Raw genomic sequence first — 21,363 nt, 5'->3', positions numbered from 1 at the left:
AAAAAAATGAAGGGCATCCCGAGCTACCCCAAGCTCTACATTGGATCCACCCCTAGGAACACCACCCCCACTTCATGTTATAACATGTTGGAATGTGAGGTGACAATACTTGGTTTCATAACATCGTTGACTAAATCCCACAACCTTATTCATTTAAGGATACAAGTTTGCCACTATGGTGTTTTAGGGTTCACACACAATGATGTTGTATGTAATTCATCAAGTGAGCAACCACTCAATTGTTGAATGTTGATTTTGCTTAGGTGCGAATACTTATTAACGAAGTATATTTTGGTTACTTTGCAATATGTGGATACACAACCATGTTATAGTTAGCAAAACAACTCGATGTAAAATGTTATATAAACATGGATTTTTATTCACATTAAGGCAACCATGTTTTTTTCGTACACATTTGACCATTGAACTTGTTTGACCTGTTCAAAATAAGGTAATATGACTGATAATTAGCGGTAATATTACCCTATTATGAACAGACAAAGAAGTTTATTAGTCAAATATGTATGAAAAAAACATGGTTACCTAAATATGGTCAAAAACCAAAGTTTCTTACCTATTTTGGTAATATTAAGTTATTTATGTTAAATGTAAGTAGTCATAAGACCCATTGATGTGACATGGAATTGAGTTGTTCGTCTTTGTGTATGAGGAGATGGTCAGGTCTTGGGGCAACCTAGTTTAGGCCCAGCTAGTTAGGGGCTAGGTTGTATACGCTTAAATGGCTAGGTTGTATGTGCTTTAAAGACATAGCAACACAACCTTGCCCATGACTAGCTGAGACGGAATTGGGTTAGACCAAGCCTAACCTAATTGTTCACTGACTGTCGGAGCCTAATCCCAGGGCACAGTCCCTGAGACGGTTTTTGTCCAATATTACCAAAATGGATACGAAACTTTGGTTTTTTCCATATTTGGGTAAACATGTTTTTTTTTTCCTTACACATTTGACCAGTAAACTTGTTTGACATGTTCATAATTGGGTAATATTAACGTAATCACCAGTCATATTACCCTATTTTGAACAGGTGAAACAAGTTCAATGGTCAAATATGAACGAAAAAAACATGGTCACCGAAATGTGGACAAAGACCAAAGTTCGTTACCTTTTTAGGTCATTAACCTTATAAACATTATATGGTAATGCTATAGGTTTTTGTACGGTCCTTTATATGATTTCTTTGTTTGTGCTTTCAGTCCCATATGTGTATTTTTTTCTTATATTTATGTAATAGTTTTGCATCATGTGAAACCTAACATTGTTTAATTGGTGACTAGAAAGTCATGGCATATCTATGCAAATTGTGTTTTGGCCTTGTATATGGAAAACAAATAATCATAAAAAGATCTTGTATATGGATATGTTGCTAACCGCACCACTATGACAAATGTGGCATCCTTTGTGTTTTTTCTTTAGTTTTTGTTATCAATCTTTAGATCTAACTTTATAGATTTGATATAAGTATATGATGTATGTTTTACCTTAGCATTTTCCCAAAGACATTGTGGCTATAATTTTATAGGTACAACGTGTTTTATCTGTTTGTTGTATATTCTAGTATGACATGTGTGTCATCTAGCTTGTTATTAATGTGGAAGCATTACGTTACATGTTTTCGTTTTGCTATAACCTAGATGGGCCTTATAATCAATAATATGACAATAATTAAATTGAGCGGTCTTGGATTTCATGAAGATGTAATGAATATCGCAAGCCCGTATGTAAAATGATTAAATTGTGTAAAGTTTTTATATAAAAATGATGTGTTTTGGTCGTTATATAATGTTACACTAGGTGTGAGACCCGTGTATTACACGGGCTGATTTAAAAAAAAATTAAACATTAAATTAAAGTGTAAATATAAAATATTTTTTAATGTACAACTTTAAAATAAGAAAAGACGAAACGTATTTATTGCAAATTAATATCATATATATGATATTTAATACTTTACATATATAAGTATATGACTTTAATTTTTAAAATTGAAACAAATCAAAAATTGACAAATGGATAAAATTTATTTCAAAATACCATAAAATGACAAGTGTCAAAACTCATAAGAGATTGACATGTGGCAAAAAAAACTTTCATTTATTAAGAAAGATTTATTTATATCTAAATCGACTACATTTTTGTGATTTAATTAACCGTGTAAATACCACTTGAACTTTTTTTTATATGTTTGCCATTCTATGTCAGTTTCTGGAAGTAACTATTATTCTCAAGAACTACTATAACTGTTAGTTACAATTTGCAATTGCATCTAACAATTGCAATTATTCTTGCCAAAACACAAACCAATAGTACAACATACATTAAAAAAAGAAAATAAATCCAATCTAGCAATACAGTATTTTTTTTTGTTAAACCCATGAAAATGGAGAAGTATTATGCTAGGATGTTGTTAGCAACTAAATTGTGAAACATTGTCAAAGATTTCATATAGAATCAAAGTAAGGAATCGGTTTTGACTTTTTTATAAACCTTTGTTTAACTATTAAACAAAATATTGTTTAGATTAATTGTGTTAAGTATAAATTAATAAAAGTTCTATTTCTAATTTTCTATAACCCGTGGTTTATTAAAGTGATTTTCTAAATCTATTTTAAAAGAAAAAAGTAAAAACCATATTTAGTAAATGTGGAGAATAATATTAACAAGTCAAAGTTTGACTGGGCCGTGAGCTCTAATACGGCCCATAACACTGAAGTTAGGGTTTTCAGCGCATCCGCCTCTATTTATATTTCACATCGCTTGTTTTTTATCATATCCTTCGTCTGCGATCTTCGGGGAATTATTCAGGGAGTTCTGTTTTCTCTTCGAAGAAATTAAATCGCTCGTTATCTTTTCTTTTAATTTTAATCTGTTTTCAGTTTTTAAAATTAGATTTCTGCTTTGGTTTTTTTGATTCGATTTTGCTATGAGGAAATCGTAATTGCTCCAGAAACATGAGTTAATCTTGTCGATGATGGCAGCACCTCTAAGAAGTTCTGAGCAATCATCAGTTTTAATCGTTTCGATATTTTTTACAATATCATGTAAATTCGATCTTTTTTTTTTTTTTTTGTATAAAGCGAAGTGACGATATAATTCAATGCTCTGTCAATCCTCTGACAAATTTTGATTGATGTTAAACTTTGAATCTCGACAGGTTCTGATCGCTTTTCATGTTAATTTTTTATTCCATTATATACGAATACAAAGGATTTAATCTAATCAATTTTTGTGTTTTTTAAATATTAGTACTTTTAATCTTTTTTTATAAAGCGAAGTGACGATAAAATTCAATGCTCTGTCAATCCTCTGACAAACTTTGATTGATGTTAAACTTTGAATCTCGACAGGTTCTGATCGCTAAACATATTATTTTTATTATTTATGTTTTCTTTTTAAAAATTAAAGATAATCGCTTATCTCTGTTTATTGTAATACATTTTGGCATATGATGAATGACATTTAACAAATGGGTAATTTGCGACTGAAAGCTTTTTTTGATGCTACATCACCTTGGAGAACTGATGCCAACTATTTTTTATAAGCGAATCGATTTCATTTTCTTTTTATTTTCAATATATTTAGTTATAAATTTACATTTGTTCGATAGTTAATAAAACTTTTTGTAAATATAATTCTTATTCTTTGAATATCTTTACATACAAATTTAAAGCAACAATTTGTTAATTGTAAAGAAGGATGATGTCAAAATAAGTTACTTGATTTAAAACAAAAATTGAAGTAGTTTACACATAATTTTTAGAATTCGAATTTAATATTAAAGTTCTATTAAAATATTTTATTAATACTTAGTTAAAATTTGTTGAATTTTTTTTTAAGTGTTTGAAGTTTTTATATTTCGTTATTTTTCTTTACAAATATCTAGGAGTAGGACTATAAATAATTGATTTAACTTGAATCTGACCTAGTTTATGTAAGTTTGTTTAAATTAGCTGAACACAAGCGTTTAAACAAATGTAGTACAAAACTATTTGTTATATACGAACATAATTACTTAAACAAACAAATAAAATCAAACTTAAACGAAAAATATAAACAAATGTTGAATATAACCTATTCTTTGTGTTTTTATTCGTGTTTGTTCATCTATTGAATAAAACTTGATACTTTTTTAGTAAGAATTAAAATCAAAAGTATTAAGGGAACAGAACTGATAAGCATTAAGAACAAAGTACCGTCAGGTCAAGACTTGTGGTTCCTAAATATCTAATTTTCCTATATAAACCTTTGCCCATCAAATTTTAGTATCATAAATTAAATTTACAATATATTTTAAGATACAAACGATATATAAAATGTTTTTAAGGAAAAAAACGTCTTACATTTTTTATTAAAAAAACACTACATTTAAAAAGAAGTTTCAACATCATTTATTAAATAAAAATCACCACAATTAAAAAAAACTCAAAATATTTTTTGTCACAAAAGAACACCACAATAAAAATACTCAACATGGTTTGTTACAAAACTCTAACAAATCCTTACGAGTTAATAAGAAAAAAAATAAAAAAAATGCTACATAAATAACATAAAAATGTTGTCATTTTGTCTTAAAAAGACATTGTTTTACATTATGCCCCTGTCTACAAATTTCACAAAGTTATATTTATTCCCTTTTTAAGATGCATATCATTTTTTAGTTTTGTAGAATAAGGACATCCTTTCTTATTCTGTTTGAAAGAAATGCAGTAAATGGTGATTGTGCCAGCATGCTCATGGGAAAGTAAGGAGAACTAAGATGACCAAACATGTGTTTGCCATCAATGCAAATCACCGGTCATGCTCATGGGGAAGTAAGGAGAACTAAGATGACCAAACAAGTGTTTTTTAGGCGTGTTTTTTAGGTTTTGCTCATTCTATCAAATGGTTTCACTATTATCGACCGGTGATTAGCATTGACACACACTTATATGTTCATCTTAGTTCTTTCTGTTTTCTCATGAAGCGTATTGGCCACAATCATCATTTAATGCATTACTTCCAAATTAAGAACTATTATGAAATAAAAAAGATTGTCCTCGTTCAACAAAGCTAAAAAATGGTATGCATATTAAAGAAGGAACTAAATGTCATTTTTTGTGGAATTTGTAGGCAACATGGTCATAATTAAAAAGACAACATTTTTGTGATATTGTTGTAGATTTTCTCTTATTTTTTTTTTCTTTTTTCTTTTGTACATGTAAATGTTTGTTAGCGGTTCAAGTTCAAGCTAATTGTGATGTTGGAGTTTGTAACAAACGATGTTGGAGTATTTTTTAATTGTGGTGTTTTTTTTGTAACAAACGATGTTAAGGTTTTTTTTAATAATAAATAAGTGCTTTTTTTTTTTTTTTTTTGTAACAACCAATGTTGGAGATTTTTTTACCTTATAAACGTTCTATGTGTAATGTTAGGGGTTTTGCACCTTAAAATATATTGTATATTTAATTTATAATGGCTAAAATTTGATGGATATTTAAAATAGTAAAAAAGGATTAAAAAACTTAAATAAAAACTATTAGTTAAAAGAAAGACAGTAAAAAGATGAAATAAAAGAAAAAATGTAGAAAAATGAGATATTTAAAAGGGAAATCTTCAGAAAAGTCCCAATATTTACGGAAAAGTTACACTTTAGTCCAAAGATTTTTTTTTTTGAACGAAAAAGTCCCGAAAACCGGCAAAAAATATTGGAATTTTTCTGTAAACAAAAATATTAGGACTTTTCTGTAAATAAAAATATTAGGACTTTTCTACAAACAAAACTCTTATTATTATTATTATTATTATTATATAAATAAGAATATTATTTTTTGAACTTGTTATTATTAATATTGTTACTAATACATATAAATGCATTAAATGAAAAACTAATATTAATGACATTGTTTAAGGGTTGAGGTGGAGGAGATCGTGATGATTTTACTATTTAAATCGTGAATGTCTGTATATTTTTACTTTGTATATGATCATTTCATATTTGTTATTATTGTTTTCAATTCAGAATATTAATACTTAACAATTTGAACGAAGTTGAATATTAATAGTTTAATCTCACTTTGTATATAAAATTGTTTAAGGTAGAAGAATTACTTTCTAAATCCAACAAATTCACTACAAACATCTGCATAGGTAACTCATATCAAAATTCAAAAGTATTAATTACAATATTTTGTTTAATAAAAAGTAATAGGAATAATTCAAAAGTATTAATCAAAATTCAAAAGTATTAATCCAAAAAACATGTCCTATTACTTTTTATTAAACAAGATATTGTAGATGTTTGTAGTCGATCTGTTGAATTTGAAAAATAATCCTTACACCTTAAATATTTTTATATACAAAGTGGGAAATCTTTCTAGCTTAAACTATTTATAAATAATTTTACAAATATGTAACTTCTTTTAAATTGTTACATATTATTATTCTAAATTGAAAACAATAACAATAAATGTGAAATGACCATAACAAAGTAAAAATATACAAACAAACATTTATGATTTCAATGCTAAAAGCATCAACATTTCCTCCACATTCACCCTTAAACAATGTCATTAATATTTTTTTTTCACTTAAATGCATTTATATGTATTAGTAACAATATTAATAATAACAAGTTCAAAAAATAGTATTCTTATTTATATTTTTTTTAATAATAATAATAATAATAATAATAATTGTTCTGTTTGTAGAAAAATTCTAATATTTTTGTTTACAGAAAAGTCCTAATATTTTTTGTTTACAGAAAAGTCCTAATATATTTTGTTTACAGAAAAGTCCCAATATTTTGGATTAGTTTACGAAATAGTCCCAAATTAATTTGTACCGGTTTCAACTTGTCAAAAAGGGTCAAACTGTAAATTTTTACGGGTTTCGGGACTTTTTCGTTCAAAAAAAAAATCTTGGGACTAAAGTGTAACTTTTTCGTAAATATTGGGACTTTTATGAAGATTTCCCTATTTAAAATAAAAAACTGAAAAGTAAAGAAAAATAAAAAGAAATACTAATATGGTAAATACTTTTGAAACCACATTAGAATAGGAAATAATTTTTTAAATCACCTTATTATAGACAAAAACCAATTAGTTTTTAAATTAACGTAATACTAATACGGTAAATACTTTTGGAACCATAAAATAGTTTTTCCGATTATCCTATTATGGACAAAAACTCCATAACCTGGTAACCTGTTATAGAATAGAATTCTCAAGATACAACCTCAATACCACACATAACCTCTTATACAATAGAATTCTCAAGGTACAACTCCACATAACCTCTTATAGAATAAAATTTCTAAAATACAACAAATAGTACTTATCAAAATACACAACACAAGGATTATCATATGCAACACAAGTATCATTAGTGATAATGAATAAAAGTATTAAGTACAATGATATTATTAAAATTTAATATCTGTCTTCTAATAATTTATCTATCTCTAAATCCTATACATGCCACATGACTTTTTTCTATATCTTTACTTTGCCACTTGTTAGTGTTTAAGGTGTTCTACATCTATCTCTAAATCCTATACATGCCACATGACTTTTTTCTATATCTTTACTTTGCCACTTGTTAGTGTTTAAGGTGTTCTACATCTATCTCTAAATTCAATATCTGTCTTCTAATAATTCAATAAAAGTATTAAGTACAATGATTATATAAGTTTGTTCTTTGAAATTGAATTTATGGCTATTTGTTTGCGTGTTATAAGCGCAACCATAAAAGATGTAGAAAATGAGGCTTTCTGTAGAAGTTTTACGTTTCATATTTTGAAGGGTTTAGGTTGACAAAACACAGTTTGTAGAGGTCACAATCGATATGGCAAGTGATATAACTTAATCTTGTAAGCTATATATCGGGTGTTTATTTATTACATAAAAGAACGGCTTATTTGAGAAAGTCGACAAAATGATGTTTTTTTCATTAAGTTAAAACTTTTTGTACCAATATAGGCATTGTACTTTAAATTTTATGCATAATCCCTTACATCTTTTACGGATAATAGTGCCATGTAACTGTAACTTACTAATAGGAAAATTGTAAAATGTACTTTATTTTCTTATAATAGCACCATACTTTGCATTTCTATAAACATAATACTACAATTACATACCCATTAGAGCAAGACACTTGCGTCTCAGTAATATCAATATGCTATATGAAACTTTTAAGCATTTTATAAGTTTCACAAGTTATATATTGCTATTATAGGTAACAAAACATAAATACATTGTTATTATGCGTTGAAAAAGTCTAAGTATTGTTATTTTGGATTAAAAAATACATCAAAGCATTTATTGATATTGATGCATTTTCAAGACATGCCAACAAGAAATAGACAATGACATCTTGCACTCAAAATATTATTTATTTCTCATTTCAAATATCATTTTATAAACCTTTAATGTTACTAATTCGTATTTAATTTTTTTAATTAACTCATATAGCCAATCACTTAATATATATTATTTACAATATTTTATGTTATCAACCTTGTATTACAATATTACATAGGTTTTAACCTAGTTTGAATCATTAATTTTTTATTTTTTTTGGAACGAAATACATTTCAATGCGGTAGAAAACCATAGAAGAATGAGTGAACCATATATGATGTGACTAGATTGACGAAACTCGAGGGCAATGATGGTGGTGCCTCGCGGAGGTGGAGGCACCTAACGATGGAACTGGAACCGGAACGAAGGTGGAGACACCTGACTAGATCGTGGAAGTGAGAAAATGGGTCAACGTATGAAATAGAAAAGAGGAGAGATGTTGTTTAAGGCAAAATAGGAGCACACACTTTTTTTTTGTTTTTCAAATGCAATTTCATGTCTGAATTTAAAGGCTTTTGAAATATTAAGATGCTAACAAAATGCTATTAAATCAAATCCTCATATGATCAATTAACGATTTGCCATCAAGTTTGCTATTAACAACCAATCTCACATAATCTTCTGAATCAATTGTCTTATATTTTGGTGTCTTATCTTTAACAAGCTCCATCAATGGCCCAATCATAGCTTTGACTCCTGGACTATGAAAAGCAGCAATGGAAATCCTCTCTCTTTCAAAGTTGACCATAGCCCTATGCTCAATACTAGTATACTCTCCATTACTCATTATCTGTTTCAAAAAGTAGGCAACATATTTTCATTCATTTGTTTAAAATGGCTTAATATTCTAAAAGATTAATTGATTACCTCCATGACATCACCGATGTTGACAATAATTGATCCTGGAATGGGTTTTATGGGCACCCATTTTGAGTTCTTCTTGATTTGTAGACCTTGAACTTCATTGATTTGAACTAAGAGGGTTATCCCTGTTGCATCTGAGTGTGGTGCTAACCCTAAAACCTTGTCTGCTTCATAACATGGAGGATAGTAGTTCATTCTGATACCTTGTGTGCAGTTTTCATACATGTTGCTAAGTGTTGCAGGTTTGATTCTGAGGTTTATAGACATTAACTTGAACAATTCCATCGAAACGCCTTGTAACGCCTTTGAGTATTCATCTAAAGTAGTCCTAGATCATAATAGTTCAAATGAGATCATGTTTTGTTCAAAGCAAATGATGAATTGAGTTGAAATTTATGAACTTTGAATACATAATTACATATGCATGAACTTTCTTTTTGCTTTATTCAGATTGAATTTGATCGTTTAAGAAACAAAGACATAGAAATTACCTGAATGAAGGGGGAGTTTGAGGCCAAAATCTCATGTTTCGTTGGGGGATTGGCAAGGGTAAGATGAAGAGCATGTCACCCCAATCAAGTTTTTGATCCTCAGAAACCACAAATGCTTGACCATAACCTTCAATGGAACTCGGAATTTGTGCACAGTTAATCTTCTCCTCTAATGGCAGCTTGAAGAACTCCTCTGTAACCTTCTTCATTGCATCTATGCTTTCTGTTATCCCGTGATTTATCAGCTGTTTGCATTAGTAAAGCTCTCGATCAATAACTAAATTCACCATATGTACATATACATGTGTGTACGCATGAATTAATCACCTGGAAGAAGCCCCAATTCTTACAAGCAAGATGAAGTTTATCCAATTCATCATCGTAGCCAGGTTTTCCTGCGACGGCAAGTTTGCTAATGTCGATCACCGGAATTTGCAGCGATTCATCAGTTAAAACCTCTTCCGACTCAATTTCCGGTCGAATATACCGAATCGGAATGTCTTTCAAGTCCTTGGAAGCAAGCGCTTGTACATTATCAACAGGAATCGAACCACCATACTCAGATCTGTTCATCACCTCGTCGGTATTTTCTTCCATCGTCGTTGCTTAACCTGTACGATTCACATGGTTTCTTCGATTTGAAACTTGTATATAAGTTTGCCGAGTTCACCGATTTGTAATCGAATCCATTGCTTTATGTATTGTTGTCCTTGGAATTATTTATCGATTGTTTTATAGCTGTGACGTTGTTTTAAACATTCAACAAGAGATGCTTCCTCGGCCGGCCGCCAGATCGACCGAGCTTTATCACTTGGCTTCATAGGCGTGTGTGTGTGTGACGTTGTTACGAATGTATTTTGCGCCGGCGCCGGCGAAAGGTATCAATTGACTTAAACACACTATGGCCGTCAAGCTAATCGGTTGTATAGGAAAGAGAGTTTTTTTTTCATTTCTTTGATCAAAATATAACTATTAATACTTTCTCTTTGATCAAAATAGCATATAAACGTATAAATAATATCTATCAAAAACCCATTTTGACATAAAAGCATCTTTTAGCTTCATTTGTCTTTGATAATATCATAGTAATAATCATCAATCAAGTGTATGTTTATCAATTTCCATAACATTTACTTGCACTAACATACCCATCAAGCCTAAGCATATATGAGGCTTAATTTCTTAGATTTCAATATTCTAAATACTAAAGTAACATTTCTCCCCACAATGAGTATCTAATGGTTGAAAAACAAAATTCTACATATATTACGCTTAGGATTCAAATCGCACGCCCAAAACATTTCTAGTGCTACAAAATTGACATTCCACGTGATGCACCCTTACACAAATTAAGCATAGACGATATGCGGTTTACCATTTTCTAAAAATCAACTTAAGCTTTAGCTATGACCAAAGTCCACATTCTAAACTCTAATACATATATAACATACTTGGTTTAGACATAAGCCAATGGTAATTCTTATTGTCCTCGTCTTAGTGTAAGTGATGTTGGACAAATACTTATACAAGTTTCTTGACACATAATCATATACAATTTCTAAACCACCATTGCCACCACATACATACATATATAAATTTTGCTTATAATCACATATTCTCATTACCCCAATTAATCCTCAACTTAGGTGAACATTTATCAATGATTGATTGAGAATTAAACACTCCAAAAGATATAGTCGAGATTAGAATCCCACAAGCTTCAACTTTGCATAACCTAAAGAAAATCTAACAATAACACAATCTTTAACATGTTCCAAACAAACAATTTTAAAATTTAAATCTTACGTTTAGGTGTTAATGAACCTACAATTCTTTCTTATTTCTCCTTGTTTCCCCGTAAGTACATGTATATTCCCCATTTTTATCATCGAATGCGCAAACAACCCAAAGAAATATTCTTCATCCAAGGCAAAAGCCCAAACAAGGTCTCTTATTTCTCCTTCCACGCCATCATACAATAACACATTGTCTGAAATTAGGAGACCATTGCCACTTTTAATGTTGTGAAAATATTGATTGTCGAATCTTGTTGGGGTCATGAAATCTAGTGGGGCCAATGCGTCGTCTCTTCCGGATGTCGGACATATTGATTCTAGAACCTTCTGGAACTCTTCGTCTTTTGGGTGGTGATTGTATGAGCTTGACATAGAATCTTTGTAGTCATAGATTCTTTGTCTAAAGCTCTTACATTTTGCCTTCCCAATTGTGTGGCTACCTGTTTCGTAGCCAAAACAGAAGTTACAAAAATCTATTATCGAAGTAACGTTAAAGATTTTGATTCGAGAGTGTAATTTTATTTTTGTTTATTTATCTTAAAATAATTGATTCAGGTTCTAAAGAATCAAATATGTTTTGTTTTTTCACCATCTTATATGAAATCATGTTACTTTTTTTTTTACCAATTTATGCACCACGTTTCAACCAATAGGTTTAAACATAAAAGTTGCATATTTCGTTTTAAGAGTTGGAAAAAATATGAAACATCATTGCATAAACAAACATTTAACCTTTTTTTTAACAAAACAATAAATTTTTGGCAACACGACCCGACCCGTTAACCTACCTGAAAGAGCAACCAATTCTTGAATGCCAAGACCCTGAGATCGAAAGTTGGCGATTAGGGTTTCCAAAGAAGAATTTGGAGAAGGAATAAATTTATTTGCACCATTCATGCTTGATATCATCGAGTCTCTTCTTCCTAAATACACATTCCACTTGGGCCCACCTCTCTTTTCACCAAAAAAAAAGTATGTATCAAGTTAACACAAGAATCCAAAAAGTTTATGTGTCAGAACCGAAATGTTAATACTGCATTTGACATGTATTGAACTATAATTGAGACTAATGTTGATTAGACAAAAATTACAATTTTTGGTCTTATTTAAAACAATGGAACAAATTTGGAGGACTTTCTCTCGGTCTCGCATATCTGCAAAAAGACGAGAATGCCCTTGTCCTATTTTGATTGTTTTTTTGAAAAATGTAGTGAAAGAGAAGTATATGTACCAAAGCTACGGCATCCCGAGCAACAATAGCTAGAAGATCAGCACAAGACACAATACAAGGACATGCTTCTTCAACAAGGTATTTGATTTCATCAATGACTTCAAATCCCCTTAAAGAGTTCAAGTTAGGTCCGGCTTTCTTTTCACTTTCTACACCTTCAAAATCATCCAAAAGAACCGAACCATCGCAACCCTACATCAATTTATCAACAAAAAATTATCATTCCATTTTGTAGGTCCCATTTGCATGCTTTGAATTATGAACACATTACCCCATCCCTTCAATTATTTCGTCATTAAACGAACTTGCATATGGATTTTATATTCTGTGTAAATACAAAATATGATTTTTGCTACATTTTGTATATTATTTAAATTATAAATTTATAACAAAAACATGTCATATTGCAATTTTTCATTCAACTCCCTTATTAATGAAACAAACACCCGTAACTAAGAATGAAAATTAACATTCCTTCATGAATGCTCCTGTCAGATACATTCCATTAGGTAGACACAAACAGGTTCTTTTTTATTCCTATAGAATATACCATTCTATTCCTTCTCTAATTCCATCGTACTAAACACTACCAACAAATGCAACAACTTATGTAATGACCATTTCCCACATGGATAGAAACTAGAAAGCAAGAATTGTGACCCCCTTATAAACCCTAAGTTGTGGGCCATGGTTTTACGTTGATGTTGAGGTTATTGGTCTAGTCTACAATGGGGCTATGGGCTTAGGGTGTTACAAAAGTATCAGACCCACAAAATAATATGAAAAATAAAAAGATGAATGAAGGTTTACCAACACAAAACAATCATGGAAATGCAAGCGAAGAAGTGAAGCAGCCATTCGAGGCTCTTTTAGAACCGCAATTTCTACTTGATGATGAACAATCTCTTCCAACAAGGGACATGTTTCTTTGTAGTACCTAAGAACAAGAGGTTCGTTATCACACAAACTTAATTTGGTTTGCAATAATGCAATGACTAGTAACAAAAATGTAATAATGTTGTTCATCATTCAAGAAAAAGACAAATGAAACGAGAATGTAAATCTGTCATGGGTTTTAATCTTTTCAACTATTTAAGCAAGTTTTTAACGTATGGAGAATTCTAAAAAAATGATGCTTTTGACTCCTGCAACTGTTTTACATGTCTTTTTCTTACGTTTTCTAAACAACTTACCCTTTTCAACAATTCTTTGTTTGATCATGATCATATAGTCAAAGCAGATACACCTGATTTAAAGGCATTTGACTCTTCATTTTAGCTACAATTTTGATCCTAGACATGATCCTATATTAAAGCTTGAGTAAATCAGAGGTGAAAATGTACTTTGTCGGCTCTATTTTTGTAGTCTTACTGCATCATCGGTTGAAGTATGCTAAAAGTATTCAATGCAGTTGTCGTTTGTGTGATATATAGGAATTCCCATCCTTAAAACCAATGAAAAAGCAATTACTTTATACCTAAGATTTAAACAACTCCCAACTACTACCTTTTTGGTTCTTCTAAGTTTAATACATGCATTGTTATCTTAGTTCCATTTTCATAAGAATAGTAAATATAGAAGTTTGTTGCAGATTTTTACTACAATCACATGATTCACCTTAAAAGGATTCAAACGCATAAATCGATTGACTTTCACATCATTATATGAATGTTTTGTTGCCCTCACATTTTTTTAATAAACAAAAATAAGTTTGACCACTTGAATATCTTGACGTGGAATGAAGAAAATTGCATATAATTGAATTCCGAAGGATATTATAATATTTTTATTCAGGGATTATCAATTATTTAACGATGAATATAATAGTGATATCAAAACAACAAGAAAATCAATTTCTTATTTTCATAACTCGTATGAAAGGAAGTTATGCATTGAAACTAATACATCAAATCAAATAAATAAAATGGTTTTGTCAACATTACATTTTGCAGTTGAATAGTTTAAATGTATTTTTGTTGTTTAAGACTGAAATTATCATATGATATTTGCTCATTATGATAAAACCACCAAACATTATTTATTTTGAACCACAATGACTTGATTTAAGAAATAGGTCAACCATTTTGTTTTAAGGTGTCTTCTCTTAACAAATTCAGCCCAAACCAAATATATTATATTTTACATTAAAAAACAATTTACCTAAAAGATAACAATGTATACGTATGATATATGGGTTTAATTTATGTTCATGTAACCACATTTTATCGCTTACCAATTTATGCAACAAATATTTATAACACAAATTATACAACTCTTCATTTGTTATTAACATTCAAATTTTTTTTGATACATAAATTATTAAAATGTCAACTTTATTGTGTACACTCAAATATTGTTGTATATATCGGTTATAAGTTAATTTTGTTACATGCATTACTTGAAAAATGAGAAGTTGTTGCACGAATATCAATTTAACCATTATTCGTTAATACTTTTCTAAGATTAATATTATTAATAATTAAATTCCTTCAACTATAATCAAATATTAAACAACATTAAAAGGATATACGTATTCATATAATACATATACGTTACGTTTTTCTAAATCCAACTAGTAACTCTAAATTTCAATCATGATATTTAAATGATCAAACAAACTCATCCACTAATAAAGAGCTCGTATCACTATTCATCACTTGAAGGTTATAAAGATTTGTTTTATCATTAAATCAAAGATAAGTCAAGGTTTTTCTGTATGATTTTATATTTTCATGAAAGGTATGTGCAATCAATAAAAAGAGGAAATACAGTGGTTTTATGTGAATGGTGGGTACCTAATAAATTCAATCGTGGGCATTGATGTTCAATATGTCCCACACCCATTATATCGGCAAAGAAAAATGTTATTTCTAAAGACTTTTAAGCTTTTTTATTTAATTCTTTTTAAAATGTTATTAAAATGGAATATAGTATACGTATTTTTGGTCATTTTTATTAAATTATTTTGAGTTTAATTATTAGTTTTTTGGAAGGACGATACATATTTTCTGTATTCTCATAAATTATAGTAATACATACAGTAAACCCTTAACCATTTAGATCAATAGACACCATGATTCAGATATATTTGAATCGGTTGTCGTTTTTTCTATAGAATTTATCAATTTGGTAATGAATTAGTAATCTAGAATAGGTATTTTAGGCTATGTTTGGCGGACTAGCTGAAAACCTAGCTAATGGCTGAAAAGCTAGCTGTTAAATAAAAAGCTAGCTGATAAAAAATAACGTTTGGTAAAACTAGCTGAAAAGCTAGCTGAAATATATAAAATTACATAAAAAGACATGTAAAAATATGTGTTTCTATAATTAATTAAGGGGTGTATTTGGAAAATTTAAAAAAAAAGTCCTAAAAAGTTAGTCTAAAATAGCTTTTCAAAAAGCTAGCTTATAAGTCAGCTTATCAGCTACTTTTTGGCTTACCAAACACGACAACATAAAAAAGCTCAAAAAATAAGCTACAGCTAGCTGTGCCACGCCAAACAAAGCCTTAGAGAAAAAAAAATTTGTGTTTTCTATATTTATTTTTTAAAAATAAGATATCCCCAAATTTAGATTTTTTTTTTCACTCTCTTTTTCTTTTTGTATTTTTCAGTTCATTTGGAATTTTGGATAAAATAGTTACAACGGCCGCGATAAAAACGTCATCTATATATAAACTATAAAGTTGAATATTTGTCCAGCCTGTCCACCAGATCTCCACCGTCACCGACCGCCGTCGTCGGCGATCGTCAACTCCGCCACTTTCTTCCTCAAAATATTATATAATGAATCTATCAATTATATAAACAATATAAGGCAATTCTTTCACACTCCTACTAAAGCTACTATTGCTCCACTCCTTCTCTCTGAAAGTCTGAAACTATCTTTTCTGAATGCCAAAGTTAGCGAGGGAAAGTTAGAGACGAGAGTAGATCTGCGTTTTAATCAATCAGGTACTTTTTGCTTTGCTGCGGAATCAATCGTATCCGCTCAATTTCAATTCTACTACTTCTGATTTCTTCTGTTTGTATTTTGATTTGAACTTTGTTGATTTACTATGTGAACTCGTTGCATTTGTTATATTATGGTTCTTCGTTATAACCTGCTCGGATTTCTTTTAGATTTCGTGAAAATGATTGATGAATTGATGTTCTTGTCGTTATATGCCTTTTTTGTTTAATGATTTGTATTAGAGCAGCAATGTCGGTTTGTGATATAAAAGTTTAATTAGGAACTGATTAACTGGTGCTATAGCTTGATCTGCATGCTTGTTCTGATCTGAATTAGTTAGTCGTTTTTACTAGTTTGGGATAAGTTCTCTACACTTAAGATGCTTTTTTCTGGAAATCCAAAGCGACTTATTTCCCCCATCTTGATCTACTAAACCGATAGCTTTTCCTCCTAGGTTATCGCCTGGATCTCTGATTTTGTCTAGCACGCAGTAAAGCGAAGTGCGTGAGAAATTTAATAAGCCAAAATTTTACGCCTTCTGCTCCCAAATTAAATGCACTTTAGGGTTTACCAAATTGAATGAAATGTTTTGTTTTAGGTAAGAGTGGAAATCCAAATTACTAATCGTTACAAACCAAAAACTCAATTGATTTTGGTCCTCAAGCTTTCTCAATTTTGTTAAGATCAAAAGGGATCTTGGATATTTAACCAACAGCAACATTCCTATAGAGAGGTATCATTAAGATTTCCAATTTCTTGCATCCTAAAGTCTAAATCATTACTGTTTCCATTACCAAATATGCAATTACTTGTCTTGTTAGAAACTTATCTTGATCTCCTATGTTTCATTAAATTATGTTTCCATTTGTGTCTTTTGACCATTTTGATTATTTTATGGCTGAAAAAAACCCGTTTGAAGTAAGTTTCAACTTTCAGGCCCAAGGTTCTGAAGCACAATATGGGGTCTAAGAACAATCCAGCAAATAGAAGAAGAAGTCCATTATCTATAATCATTGTGTTTGGGCTGTGTTGTTTCTTCTACTTACTAGGAACATGGCAGAAAAGTGGTTTTGGAAAGGGAGATAGTATAGCAATGGACATAACCAAGAAAACAGAATGTGAGGAAGACTTTTCCACCCTTGATTTCCACCCTCATCACAATATTCCAATTCCTGATTCTTCCAAACCAAAATCCAAAACCTTCAAACCATGTGATGTCAAATACACCGATTACACCCCCTGCCATGAACAAGACAGAGCCATGAGGTTCCCAAGAGAAAACATGGTCTACAGAGAAAGACATTGTCCCCCTCAAGAAGAAAAGTTAAAATGTCTTATCCCAGCTCCAAAAGGGTATTCAACTCCATTTCCATGGCCAAAAGGTCGTGATTATGTCCATTATGCTAATGTCCCTTTCAAACATTTAACTGTTGAGAAGGCGAATCAACATTGGGTTGAGTATCAAGGCAATGTCTTCAAGTTTCCAGGTGGTGGAACTATGTTTCCTCAAGGAGCTGATGCATATATTGATGAACTTTCATCAGTGATTCCAATTGCTGATGGATCTGTTAGAACTGCTCTTGATACTGGTTGTGGGGTAGGTTTTCTTATCAACCTCTTCCTTTGTATTACAACATTATCATATCCTAATACAAAACAATTTTCGAAGTATACAATAATACCATTCTGATGGGATTGATTTAACATATTGGCATAGGTTGCAAGCTGGGGTGCATATCTAATGAAGAGAAATGTTTTAGCCATGTCATTTGCACCAAGGGATAATCATGAAGCACAAGTTCAGTTTGCTTTAGAGCGAGGTGTCCCTGCTATTATTGGTGTTCTTGGATCAATAAAACTTCCTTTTCCTTCAAGAGCTTTTGATATGGCTCAATGCTCACGATGCCTCATACCATGGGGTGAGAATGGTGAGTCACTAAACTATATTCTCTCCAAATTGGTAGATTTTGTAAAGTTAATGGTGTAATAGGAAACATTGAAAATTATGTGTAGATGGGAAGTATCTAATGGAGGTTGATCGAGTTCTTAGGCCTGGTGGATTTTGGATTTTATCTGGTCCTCCGATTAACTGGAAGACATACTATCAGACATGGAAAAGGTCAAAGGAGGATTTGAGAGCTGAACAAAGAAAGATTGAAAAACTTGCTGAATCTCTTTGTTGGGAGAAGAAATATGAGAAAGGAGATATTGCTATTTGGAGAAAGAAAGTTAATCCCAAATCTTGCAAAATCAATCCTACAAATTTTTGTAAATCAACTGATACCGATAATGTCTGGTGAGTCCTCTTCTTTAAAACAAAGTCCTGGTCCCACCAAACACAGTACAACCTGTTCTGTCATGTCTGGACAGACTGTTCTGCTGTACAACTTGTGTGAGTACAACCTGTCAGTCTTGTCATCACAACATGTCATGTCATGTCATGCCAGTATAACTTGTTTTTTTTTGTATGGGTATGATTTTATAAAGCAAAATAAAACATATTCGAAACAAAATTTTCAAAAAAAAAAAAAGATGTAAAAAACTAAATTTAGGATGAATTTGTAACAAAATTTTGAAATCTAGGCCAAAAGTGTAAATTTCGGACCAAATTTGTAATAAAATTTAAAATCGGGGCCAAAAGTGTAATTTTAGAAAGTTGGATGACCTGTTAACCGGATAAAATGGTCAAAATGAATATAATTTCCGGTTTTTGGGACTTAATTGACTAAAAAAAAGATAAGGACTAAATCGATTATGAGTCCTAAACATTAGGACAACTTGTCATATCATGTCCATACATTTTATATGCATATAATTTTATAGTTTTATTAAAACTTAATATATTTTGTGATAAAAAAAAATGGTTGCTTTATTTATGATAGGTACAAGAAAATGGAAACATGTGTAACTCCATACCCTATAGTAAAGACTGGGAATGAAGTGGCAGGAGGGGAGTTGAAAAAGTTTCCAGCAAGGCTACAGGCAGTGCCACCTGTCATATCCAAGGGACTAGTTCCAGAAGTTTCTATTGAATCTTATCAAGAAGATAGTAAAATTTGGAAGACATATGTTGCTACTTACAAAAGGGCAAATCGGTTAATTGGCACTTCAAGATATAGAAATATAATGGATATGAATGCTGGTTATGGAGGTTTTGCTGCAGCAATTGAGTCTAATAAATTATGGGTGATGAATGTTGTGCCTACTATTGCTCCAAACACATTGTCTGTTGTTTTTGAGCGAGGTCTTATTGGTATATATCATGACTGGTGAGTTCCATCATTTTTATAAATTTGGATATAATAAACAAAGGTTTTTATTAATTATTATTGCATAATTTATTCTCCAAATGTTGTCTTTTAGGTGTGAAGGCTTCTCTACTTACCCAAGAACATATGATCTTATTCATGGAAATGGTCTATTCAGCTTGTATGAGAACAAGTAAGTCTCTTGATATTTGTGAATACATATCTTTAAAAAAAAAATTAATACCTTTGCAACATTGTAATGGTGATTTTTTTAAAAAAAAAATAATACTACATCAGATTTTGTAACAAGACGTGTCGATTTCTTTGTAGCAAACATCTTTAAAGCATGACAAAATATTTGTCTTACTACACATTGTAAAAACATGATTTTTTTTTTCTTTTTTGTCTTTTTAGAAGTTTGAGGATTTCATGATGTACTAAACTTTAAATATGACGTCTTTTTTTATAGGGACCAGTTTTTAAGACGTAAGGGATTATATAAAGACAAAACTTTAAGATGAGTGACCACAAATTTTAAAAATGTGACTTTATATAGTCAAAAGTTGGAAAAAAGTTTATCATCATAAAAGTTAATGTTTTTTTTTTTAATGATAATATGGGAAGATGGTCACTTTTCTCCACTTTAGAGTAAAACATTGTACTATGAAATTATTTGCTATAATTTTAAAGGTAGCAATAGAGTTTTGAAATTGCAATATGCTATAACAAAAAATGGAGATTAAATTGTTGAATTGCTTAAACAGATGTGATCTAGAAGATATCCTCTTAGAAATGGATCGAATTTTGAGGCCCGAAGGGTTAGTGATCCTTCGAGATGAAGTAGATGTGTTGACCAAAGTCATGAAAATTACAGCTGGCATGAGATGGGATGTTAAATTGCTCGATCATGAAGAGGGGCCCTTTGTTCCAAAAAAGATATTTGTCGCGTATAAACAATATTGGGTTGGAAACAAAGGGAATGATACATCATCAAGTGAGTGATTAACAAAACGTTTTAGTTTTTTTTAAAAAAAAGTAGTATTTTGTATTATCCCACGACCCAAACGGATTTTTTCCATAAGAGGAAAATCAAGATTTGCGTTGGTTATATGCATTTCGATGTGGGTGTGTTGATGTAGATTGTTTTAACTATTCGTAAAAACTTTTTAATGTTGTTATTTTTAGGTTATTTAGCTTAAAAGTATTGCATGGTTGATAGGTTTTGGATAAGGCATACAATGGGTGTGCATGATAATTGAAGTGACAACATAAATATGTTGAAATTTTTTGGTTATTAGGCTGGGTTGTCATAATACTATGTAATGCAAGTTTTAATACCAAATATCAAAAAAACATAATTTAAAAAAAGTATCATTTAATGTCTTACAATTGTTCAAACGGGTTTTCATATTTTGGAAATAATC

At 30.4% G+C, this 21,363-nt stretch overlaps 3 protein-coding genes, 1 long non-coding RNA gene and 3 other non-coding genes across 9 annotated transcripts; 5 read left to right on the top strand and 2 right to left on the bottom strand.

The window, feature by feature from the left end:
* Positions 1-2,786: 2,786 nt before the first annotated feature.
* On the top strand, positions 2,787-5,364 carry LOC122194740 (uncharacterized). The gene is made up of 2 exons (XR_006184453.2): positions 2,787-3,173; positions 3,266-5,364. It is a non-coding gene; the product is annotated as an uncharacterized LOC122194740 (long non-coding RNA).
* LOC111901255 (small nucleolar RNA snoR14) lies at positions 3,096-3,184 on the top strand. Its single transcript, XR_002853462.1, has one exon. It is a non-coding gene; the product is annotated as a small nucleolar RNA snoR14 (small nucleolar RNA).
* Positions 3,289-3,377, top strand: LOC111901254 (small nucleolar RNA snoR14). Its single transcript, XR_002853461.1, has one exon. It is a non-coding gene; the product is annotated as a small nucleolar RNA snoR14 (small nucleolar RNA).
* On the top strand, positions 3,456-3,549 carry LOC111901253 (small nucleolar RNA Z101). The gene has a single exon (XR_002853460.1). It is a non-coding gene; the product is annotated as a small nucleolar RNA Z101 (small nucleolar RNA).
* Positions 5,365-8,898: 3,534 nt separating the features above from the next.
* On the bottom strand, positions 8,899-10,922 carry LOC111901172 (S-norcoclaurine synthase 1). Its single transcript, XM_023897052.3, has 4 exons — positions 10,041-10,922; positions 9,714-9,958; positions 9,226-9,550; positions 8,899-9,148 (listed from the first exon to the last, which is right to left on the bottom strand). Exons 1-4 carry the CDS (start codon positions 10,308-10,310, stop codon positions 8,909-8,911), a joined length of 1,080 nt encoding a protein of 359 aa, XP_023752820.1. The 5' UTR covers positions 10,311-10,922; the 3' UTR covers positions 8,899-8,908.
* A 432-nt stretch (positions 10,923-11,354) lies between these two features.
* On the bottom strand, positions 11,355-13,773 carry LOC111901232 (peroxidase 20). The gene is made up of 4 exons (XM_023897106.3): positions 13,551-13,773; positions 12,741-12,932; positions 12,298-12,463; positions 11,355-11,949 (listed from the first exon to the last, which is right to left on the bottom strand). The coding sequence occupies exons 1-4, from the start codon at positions 13,767-13,769 to the stop codon at positions 11,522-11,524; spliced, it is 1,005 nt and encodes a 334-aa protein (XP_023752874.1). The 5' UTR covers positions 13,770-13,773; the 3' UTR covers positions 11,355-11,521.
* Positions 13,774-16,414: 2,641 nt separating this feature from the next.
* On the top strand, positions 16,415-21,117 carry LOC111901171 (probable methyltransferase PMT14). 3 transcript variants are annotated; one of them, XM_023897050.3, is made up of 8 exons: positions 16,415-16,693; positions 17,290-17,424; positions 17,628-18,288; positions 18,409-18,619; positions 18,705-18,987; positions 19,574-19,960; positions 20,055-20,132; positions 20,704-21,117. In XM_023897050.3, the coding sequence occupies exons 3-8, from the start codon at positions 17,650-17,652 to the stop codon at positions 20,939-20,941; spliced, it is 1,836 nt and encodes a 611-aa protein (XP_023752818.1). In that variant the 5' UTR covers positions 16,415-16,693; positions 17,290-17,424; positions 17,628-17,649; the 3' UTR covers positions 20,942-21,117. The 3 variants fall into 3 exon arrangements, with proteins under 3 accessions (XP_023752818.1, XP_023752819.1, XP_023752817.1); XM_023897051.3 differs by lacking the exon at positions 17,290-17,424 and having other exon boundaries at positions 17,611-18,288; XM_023897049.3 differs by lacking the exon at positions 17,290-17,424 and having other exon boundaries at positions 16,416-16,693.
* Positions 21,118-21,363: the final 246 nt, after the last annotated feature.

The sequence above is a fragment of the Lactuca sativa genome, chromosome 6 (assembly GCF_002870075.4).
Source record: "Lactuca sativa cultivar Salinas chromosome 6, Lsat_Salinas_v11, whole genome shotgun sequence".
Lineage (NCBI taxonomy): Eukaryota > Viridiplantae > Streptophyta > Magnoliopsida > Asterales > Asteraceae > Lactuca > Lactuca sativa.
Note: the sequence above shows the minus strand (reverse complement) of the source record. Positions and strands in the feature narration are given on the sequence as shown.

Bases quoted from the DNA above. Each gene is read 5' to 3' on its own strand.
- LOC111901172 (XM_023897052.3), bottom strand. From the start codon at position 10,310: ATGGAAGAAAATACCGACGAGGTGATGAACAGATCTGAGTATGGTGGT. The intron at 9,959-10,040 runs GTGATTAATTCA...TAATGCAAACAG, and splicing joins AGAATTGGGGCTTCTTCCAG to CTGATAAATCACGGGATAAC. The intron at 9,551-9,713 runs GTAATTTCTATG...ATTATGATCTAG, and splicing joins CAAACTCCCCCTTCATTCAG to GACTACTTTAGATGAATACT.
- LOC111901171 (XM_023897051.3), top strand. From the start codon at position 17,650: ATGGGGTCTAAGAACAATCCAGCAAATAGAAGAAGAAGTCCATTATCT. The intron at 18,988-19,573 runs GTGAGTCCTCTT...TATTTATGATAG, and splicing joins ACTGATACCGATAATGTCTG to GTACAAGAAAATGGAAACAT. The intron at 20,133-20,703 runs GTAAGTCTCTTG...TTGCTTAAACAG, and splicing joins TTCAGCTTGTATGAGAACAA to ATGTGATCTAGAAGATATCC.
- LOC111901232 (XM_023897106.3), bottom strand. From the start codon at position 13,769: ATGATGAACAACATTATTACATTTTTGTTACTAGTCATTGCATTATTG. The intron at 12,933-13,550 runs GTAAACCTTCAT...AAATTGATGTAG, and splicing joins TCCATGATTGTTTTGTGTTG to GGTTGCGATGGTTCGGTTCT. The intron at 12,464-12,740 runs GTACATATACTT...TTTGGTGAAAAG, and splicing joins CTCGGGATGCCGTAGCTTTG to AGAGGTGGGCCCAAGTGGAA.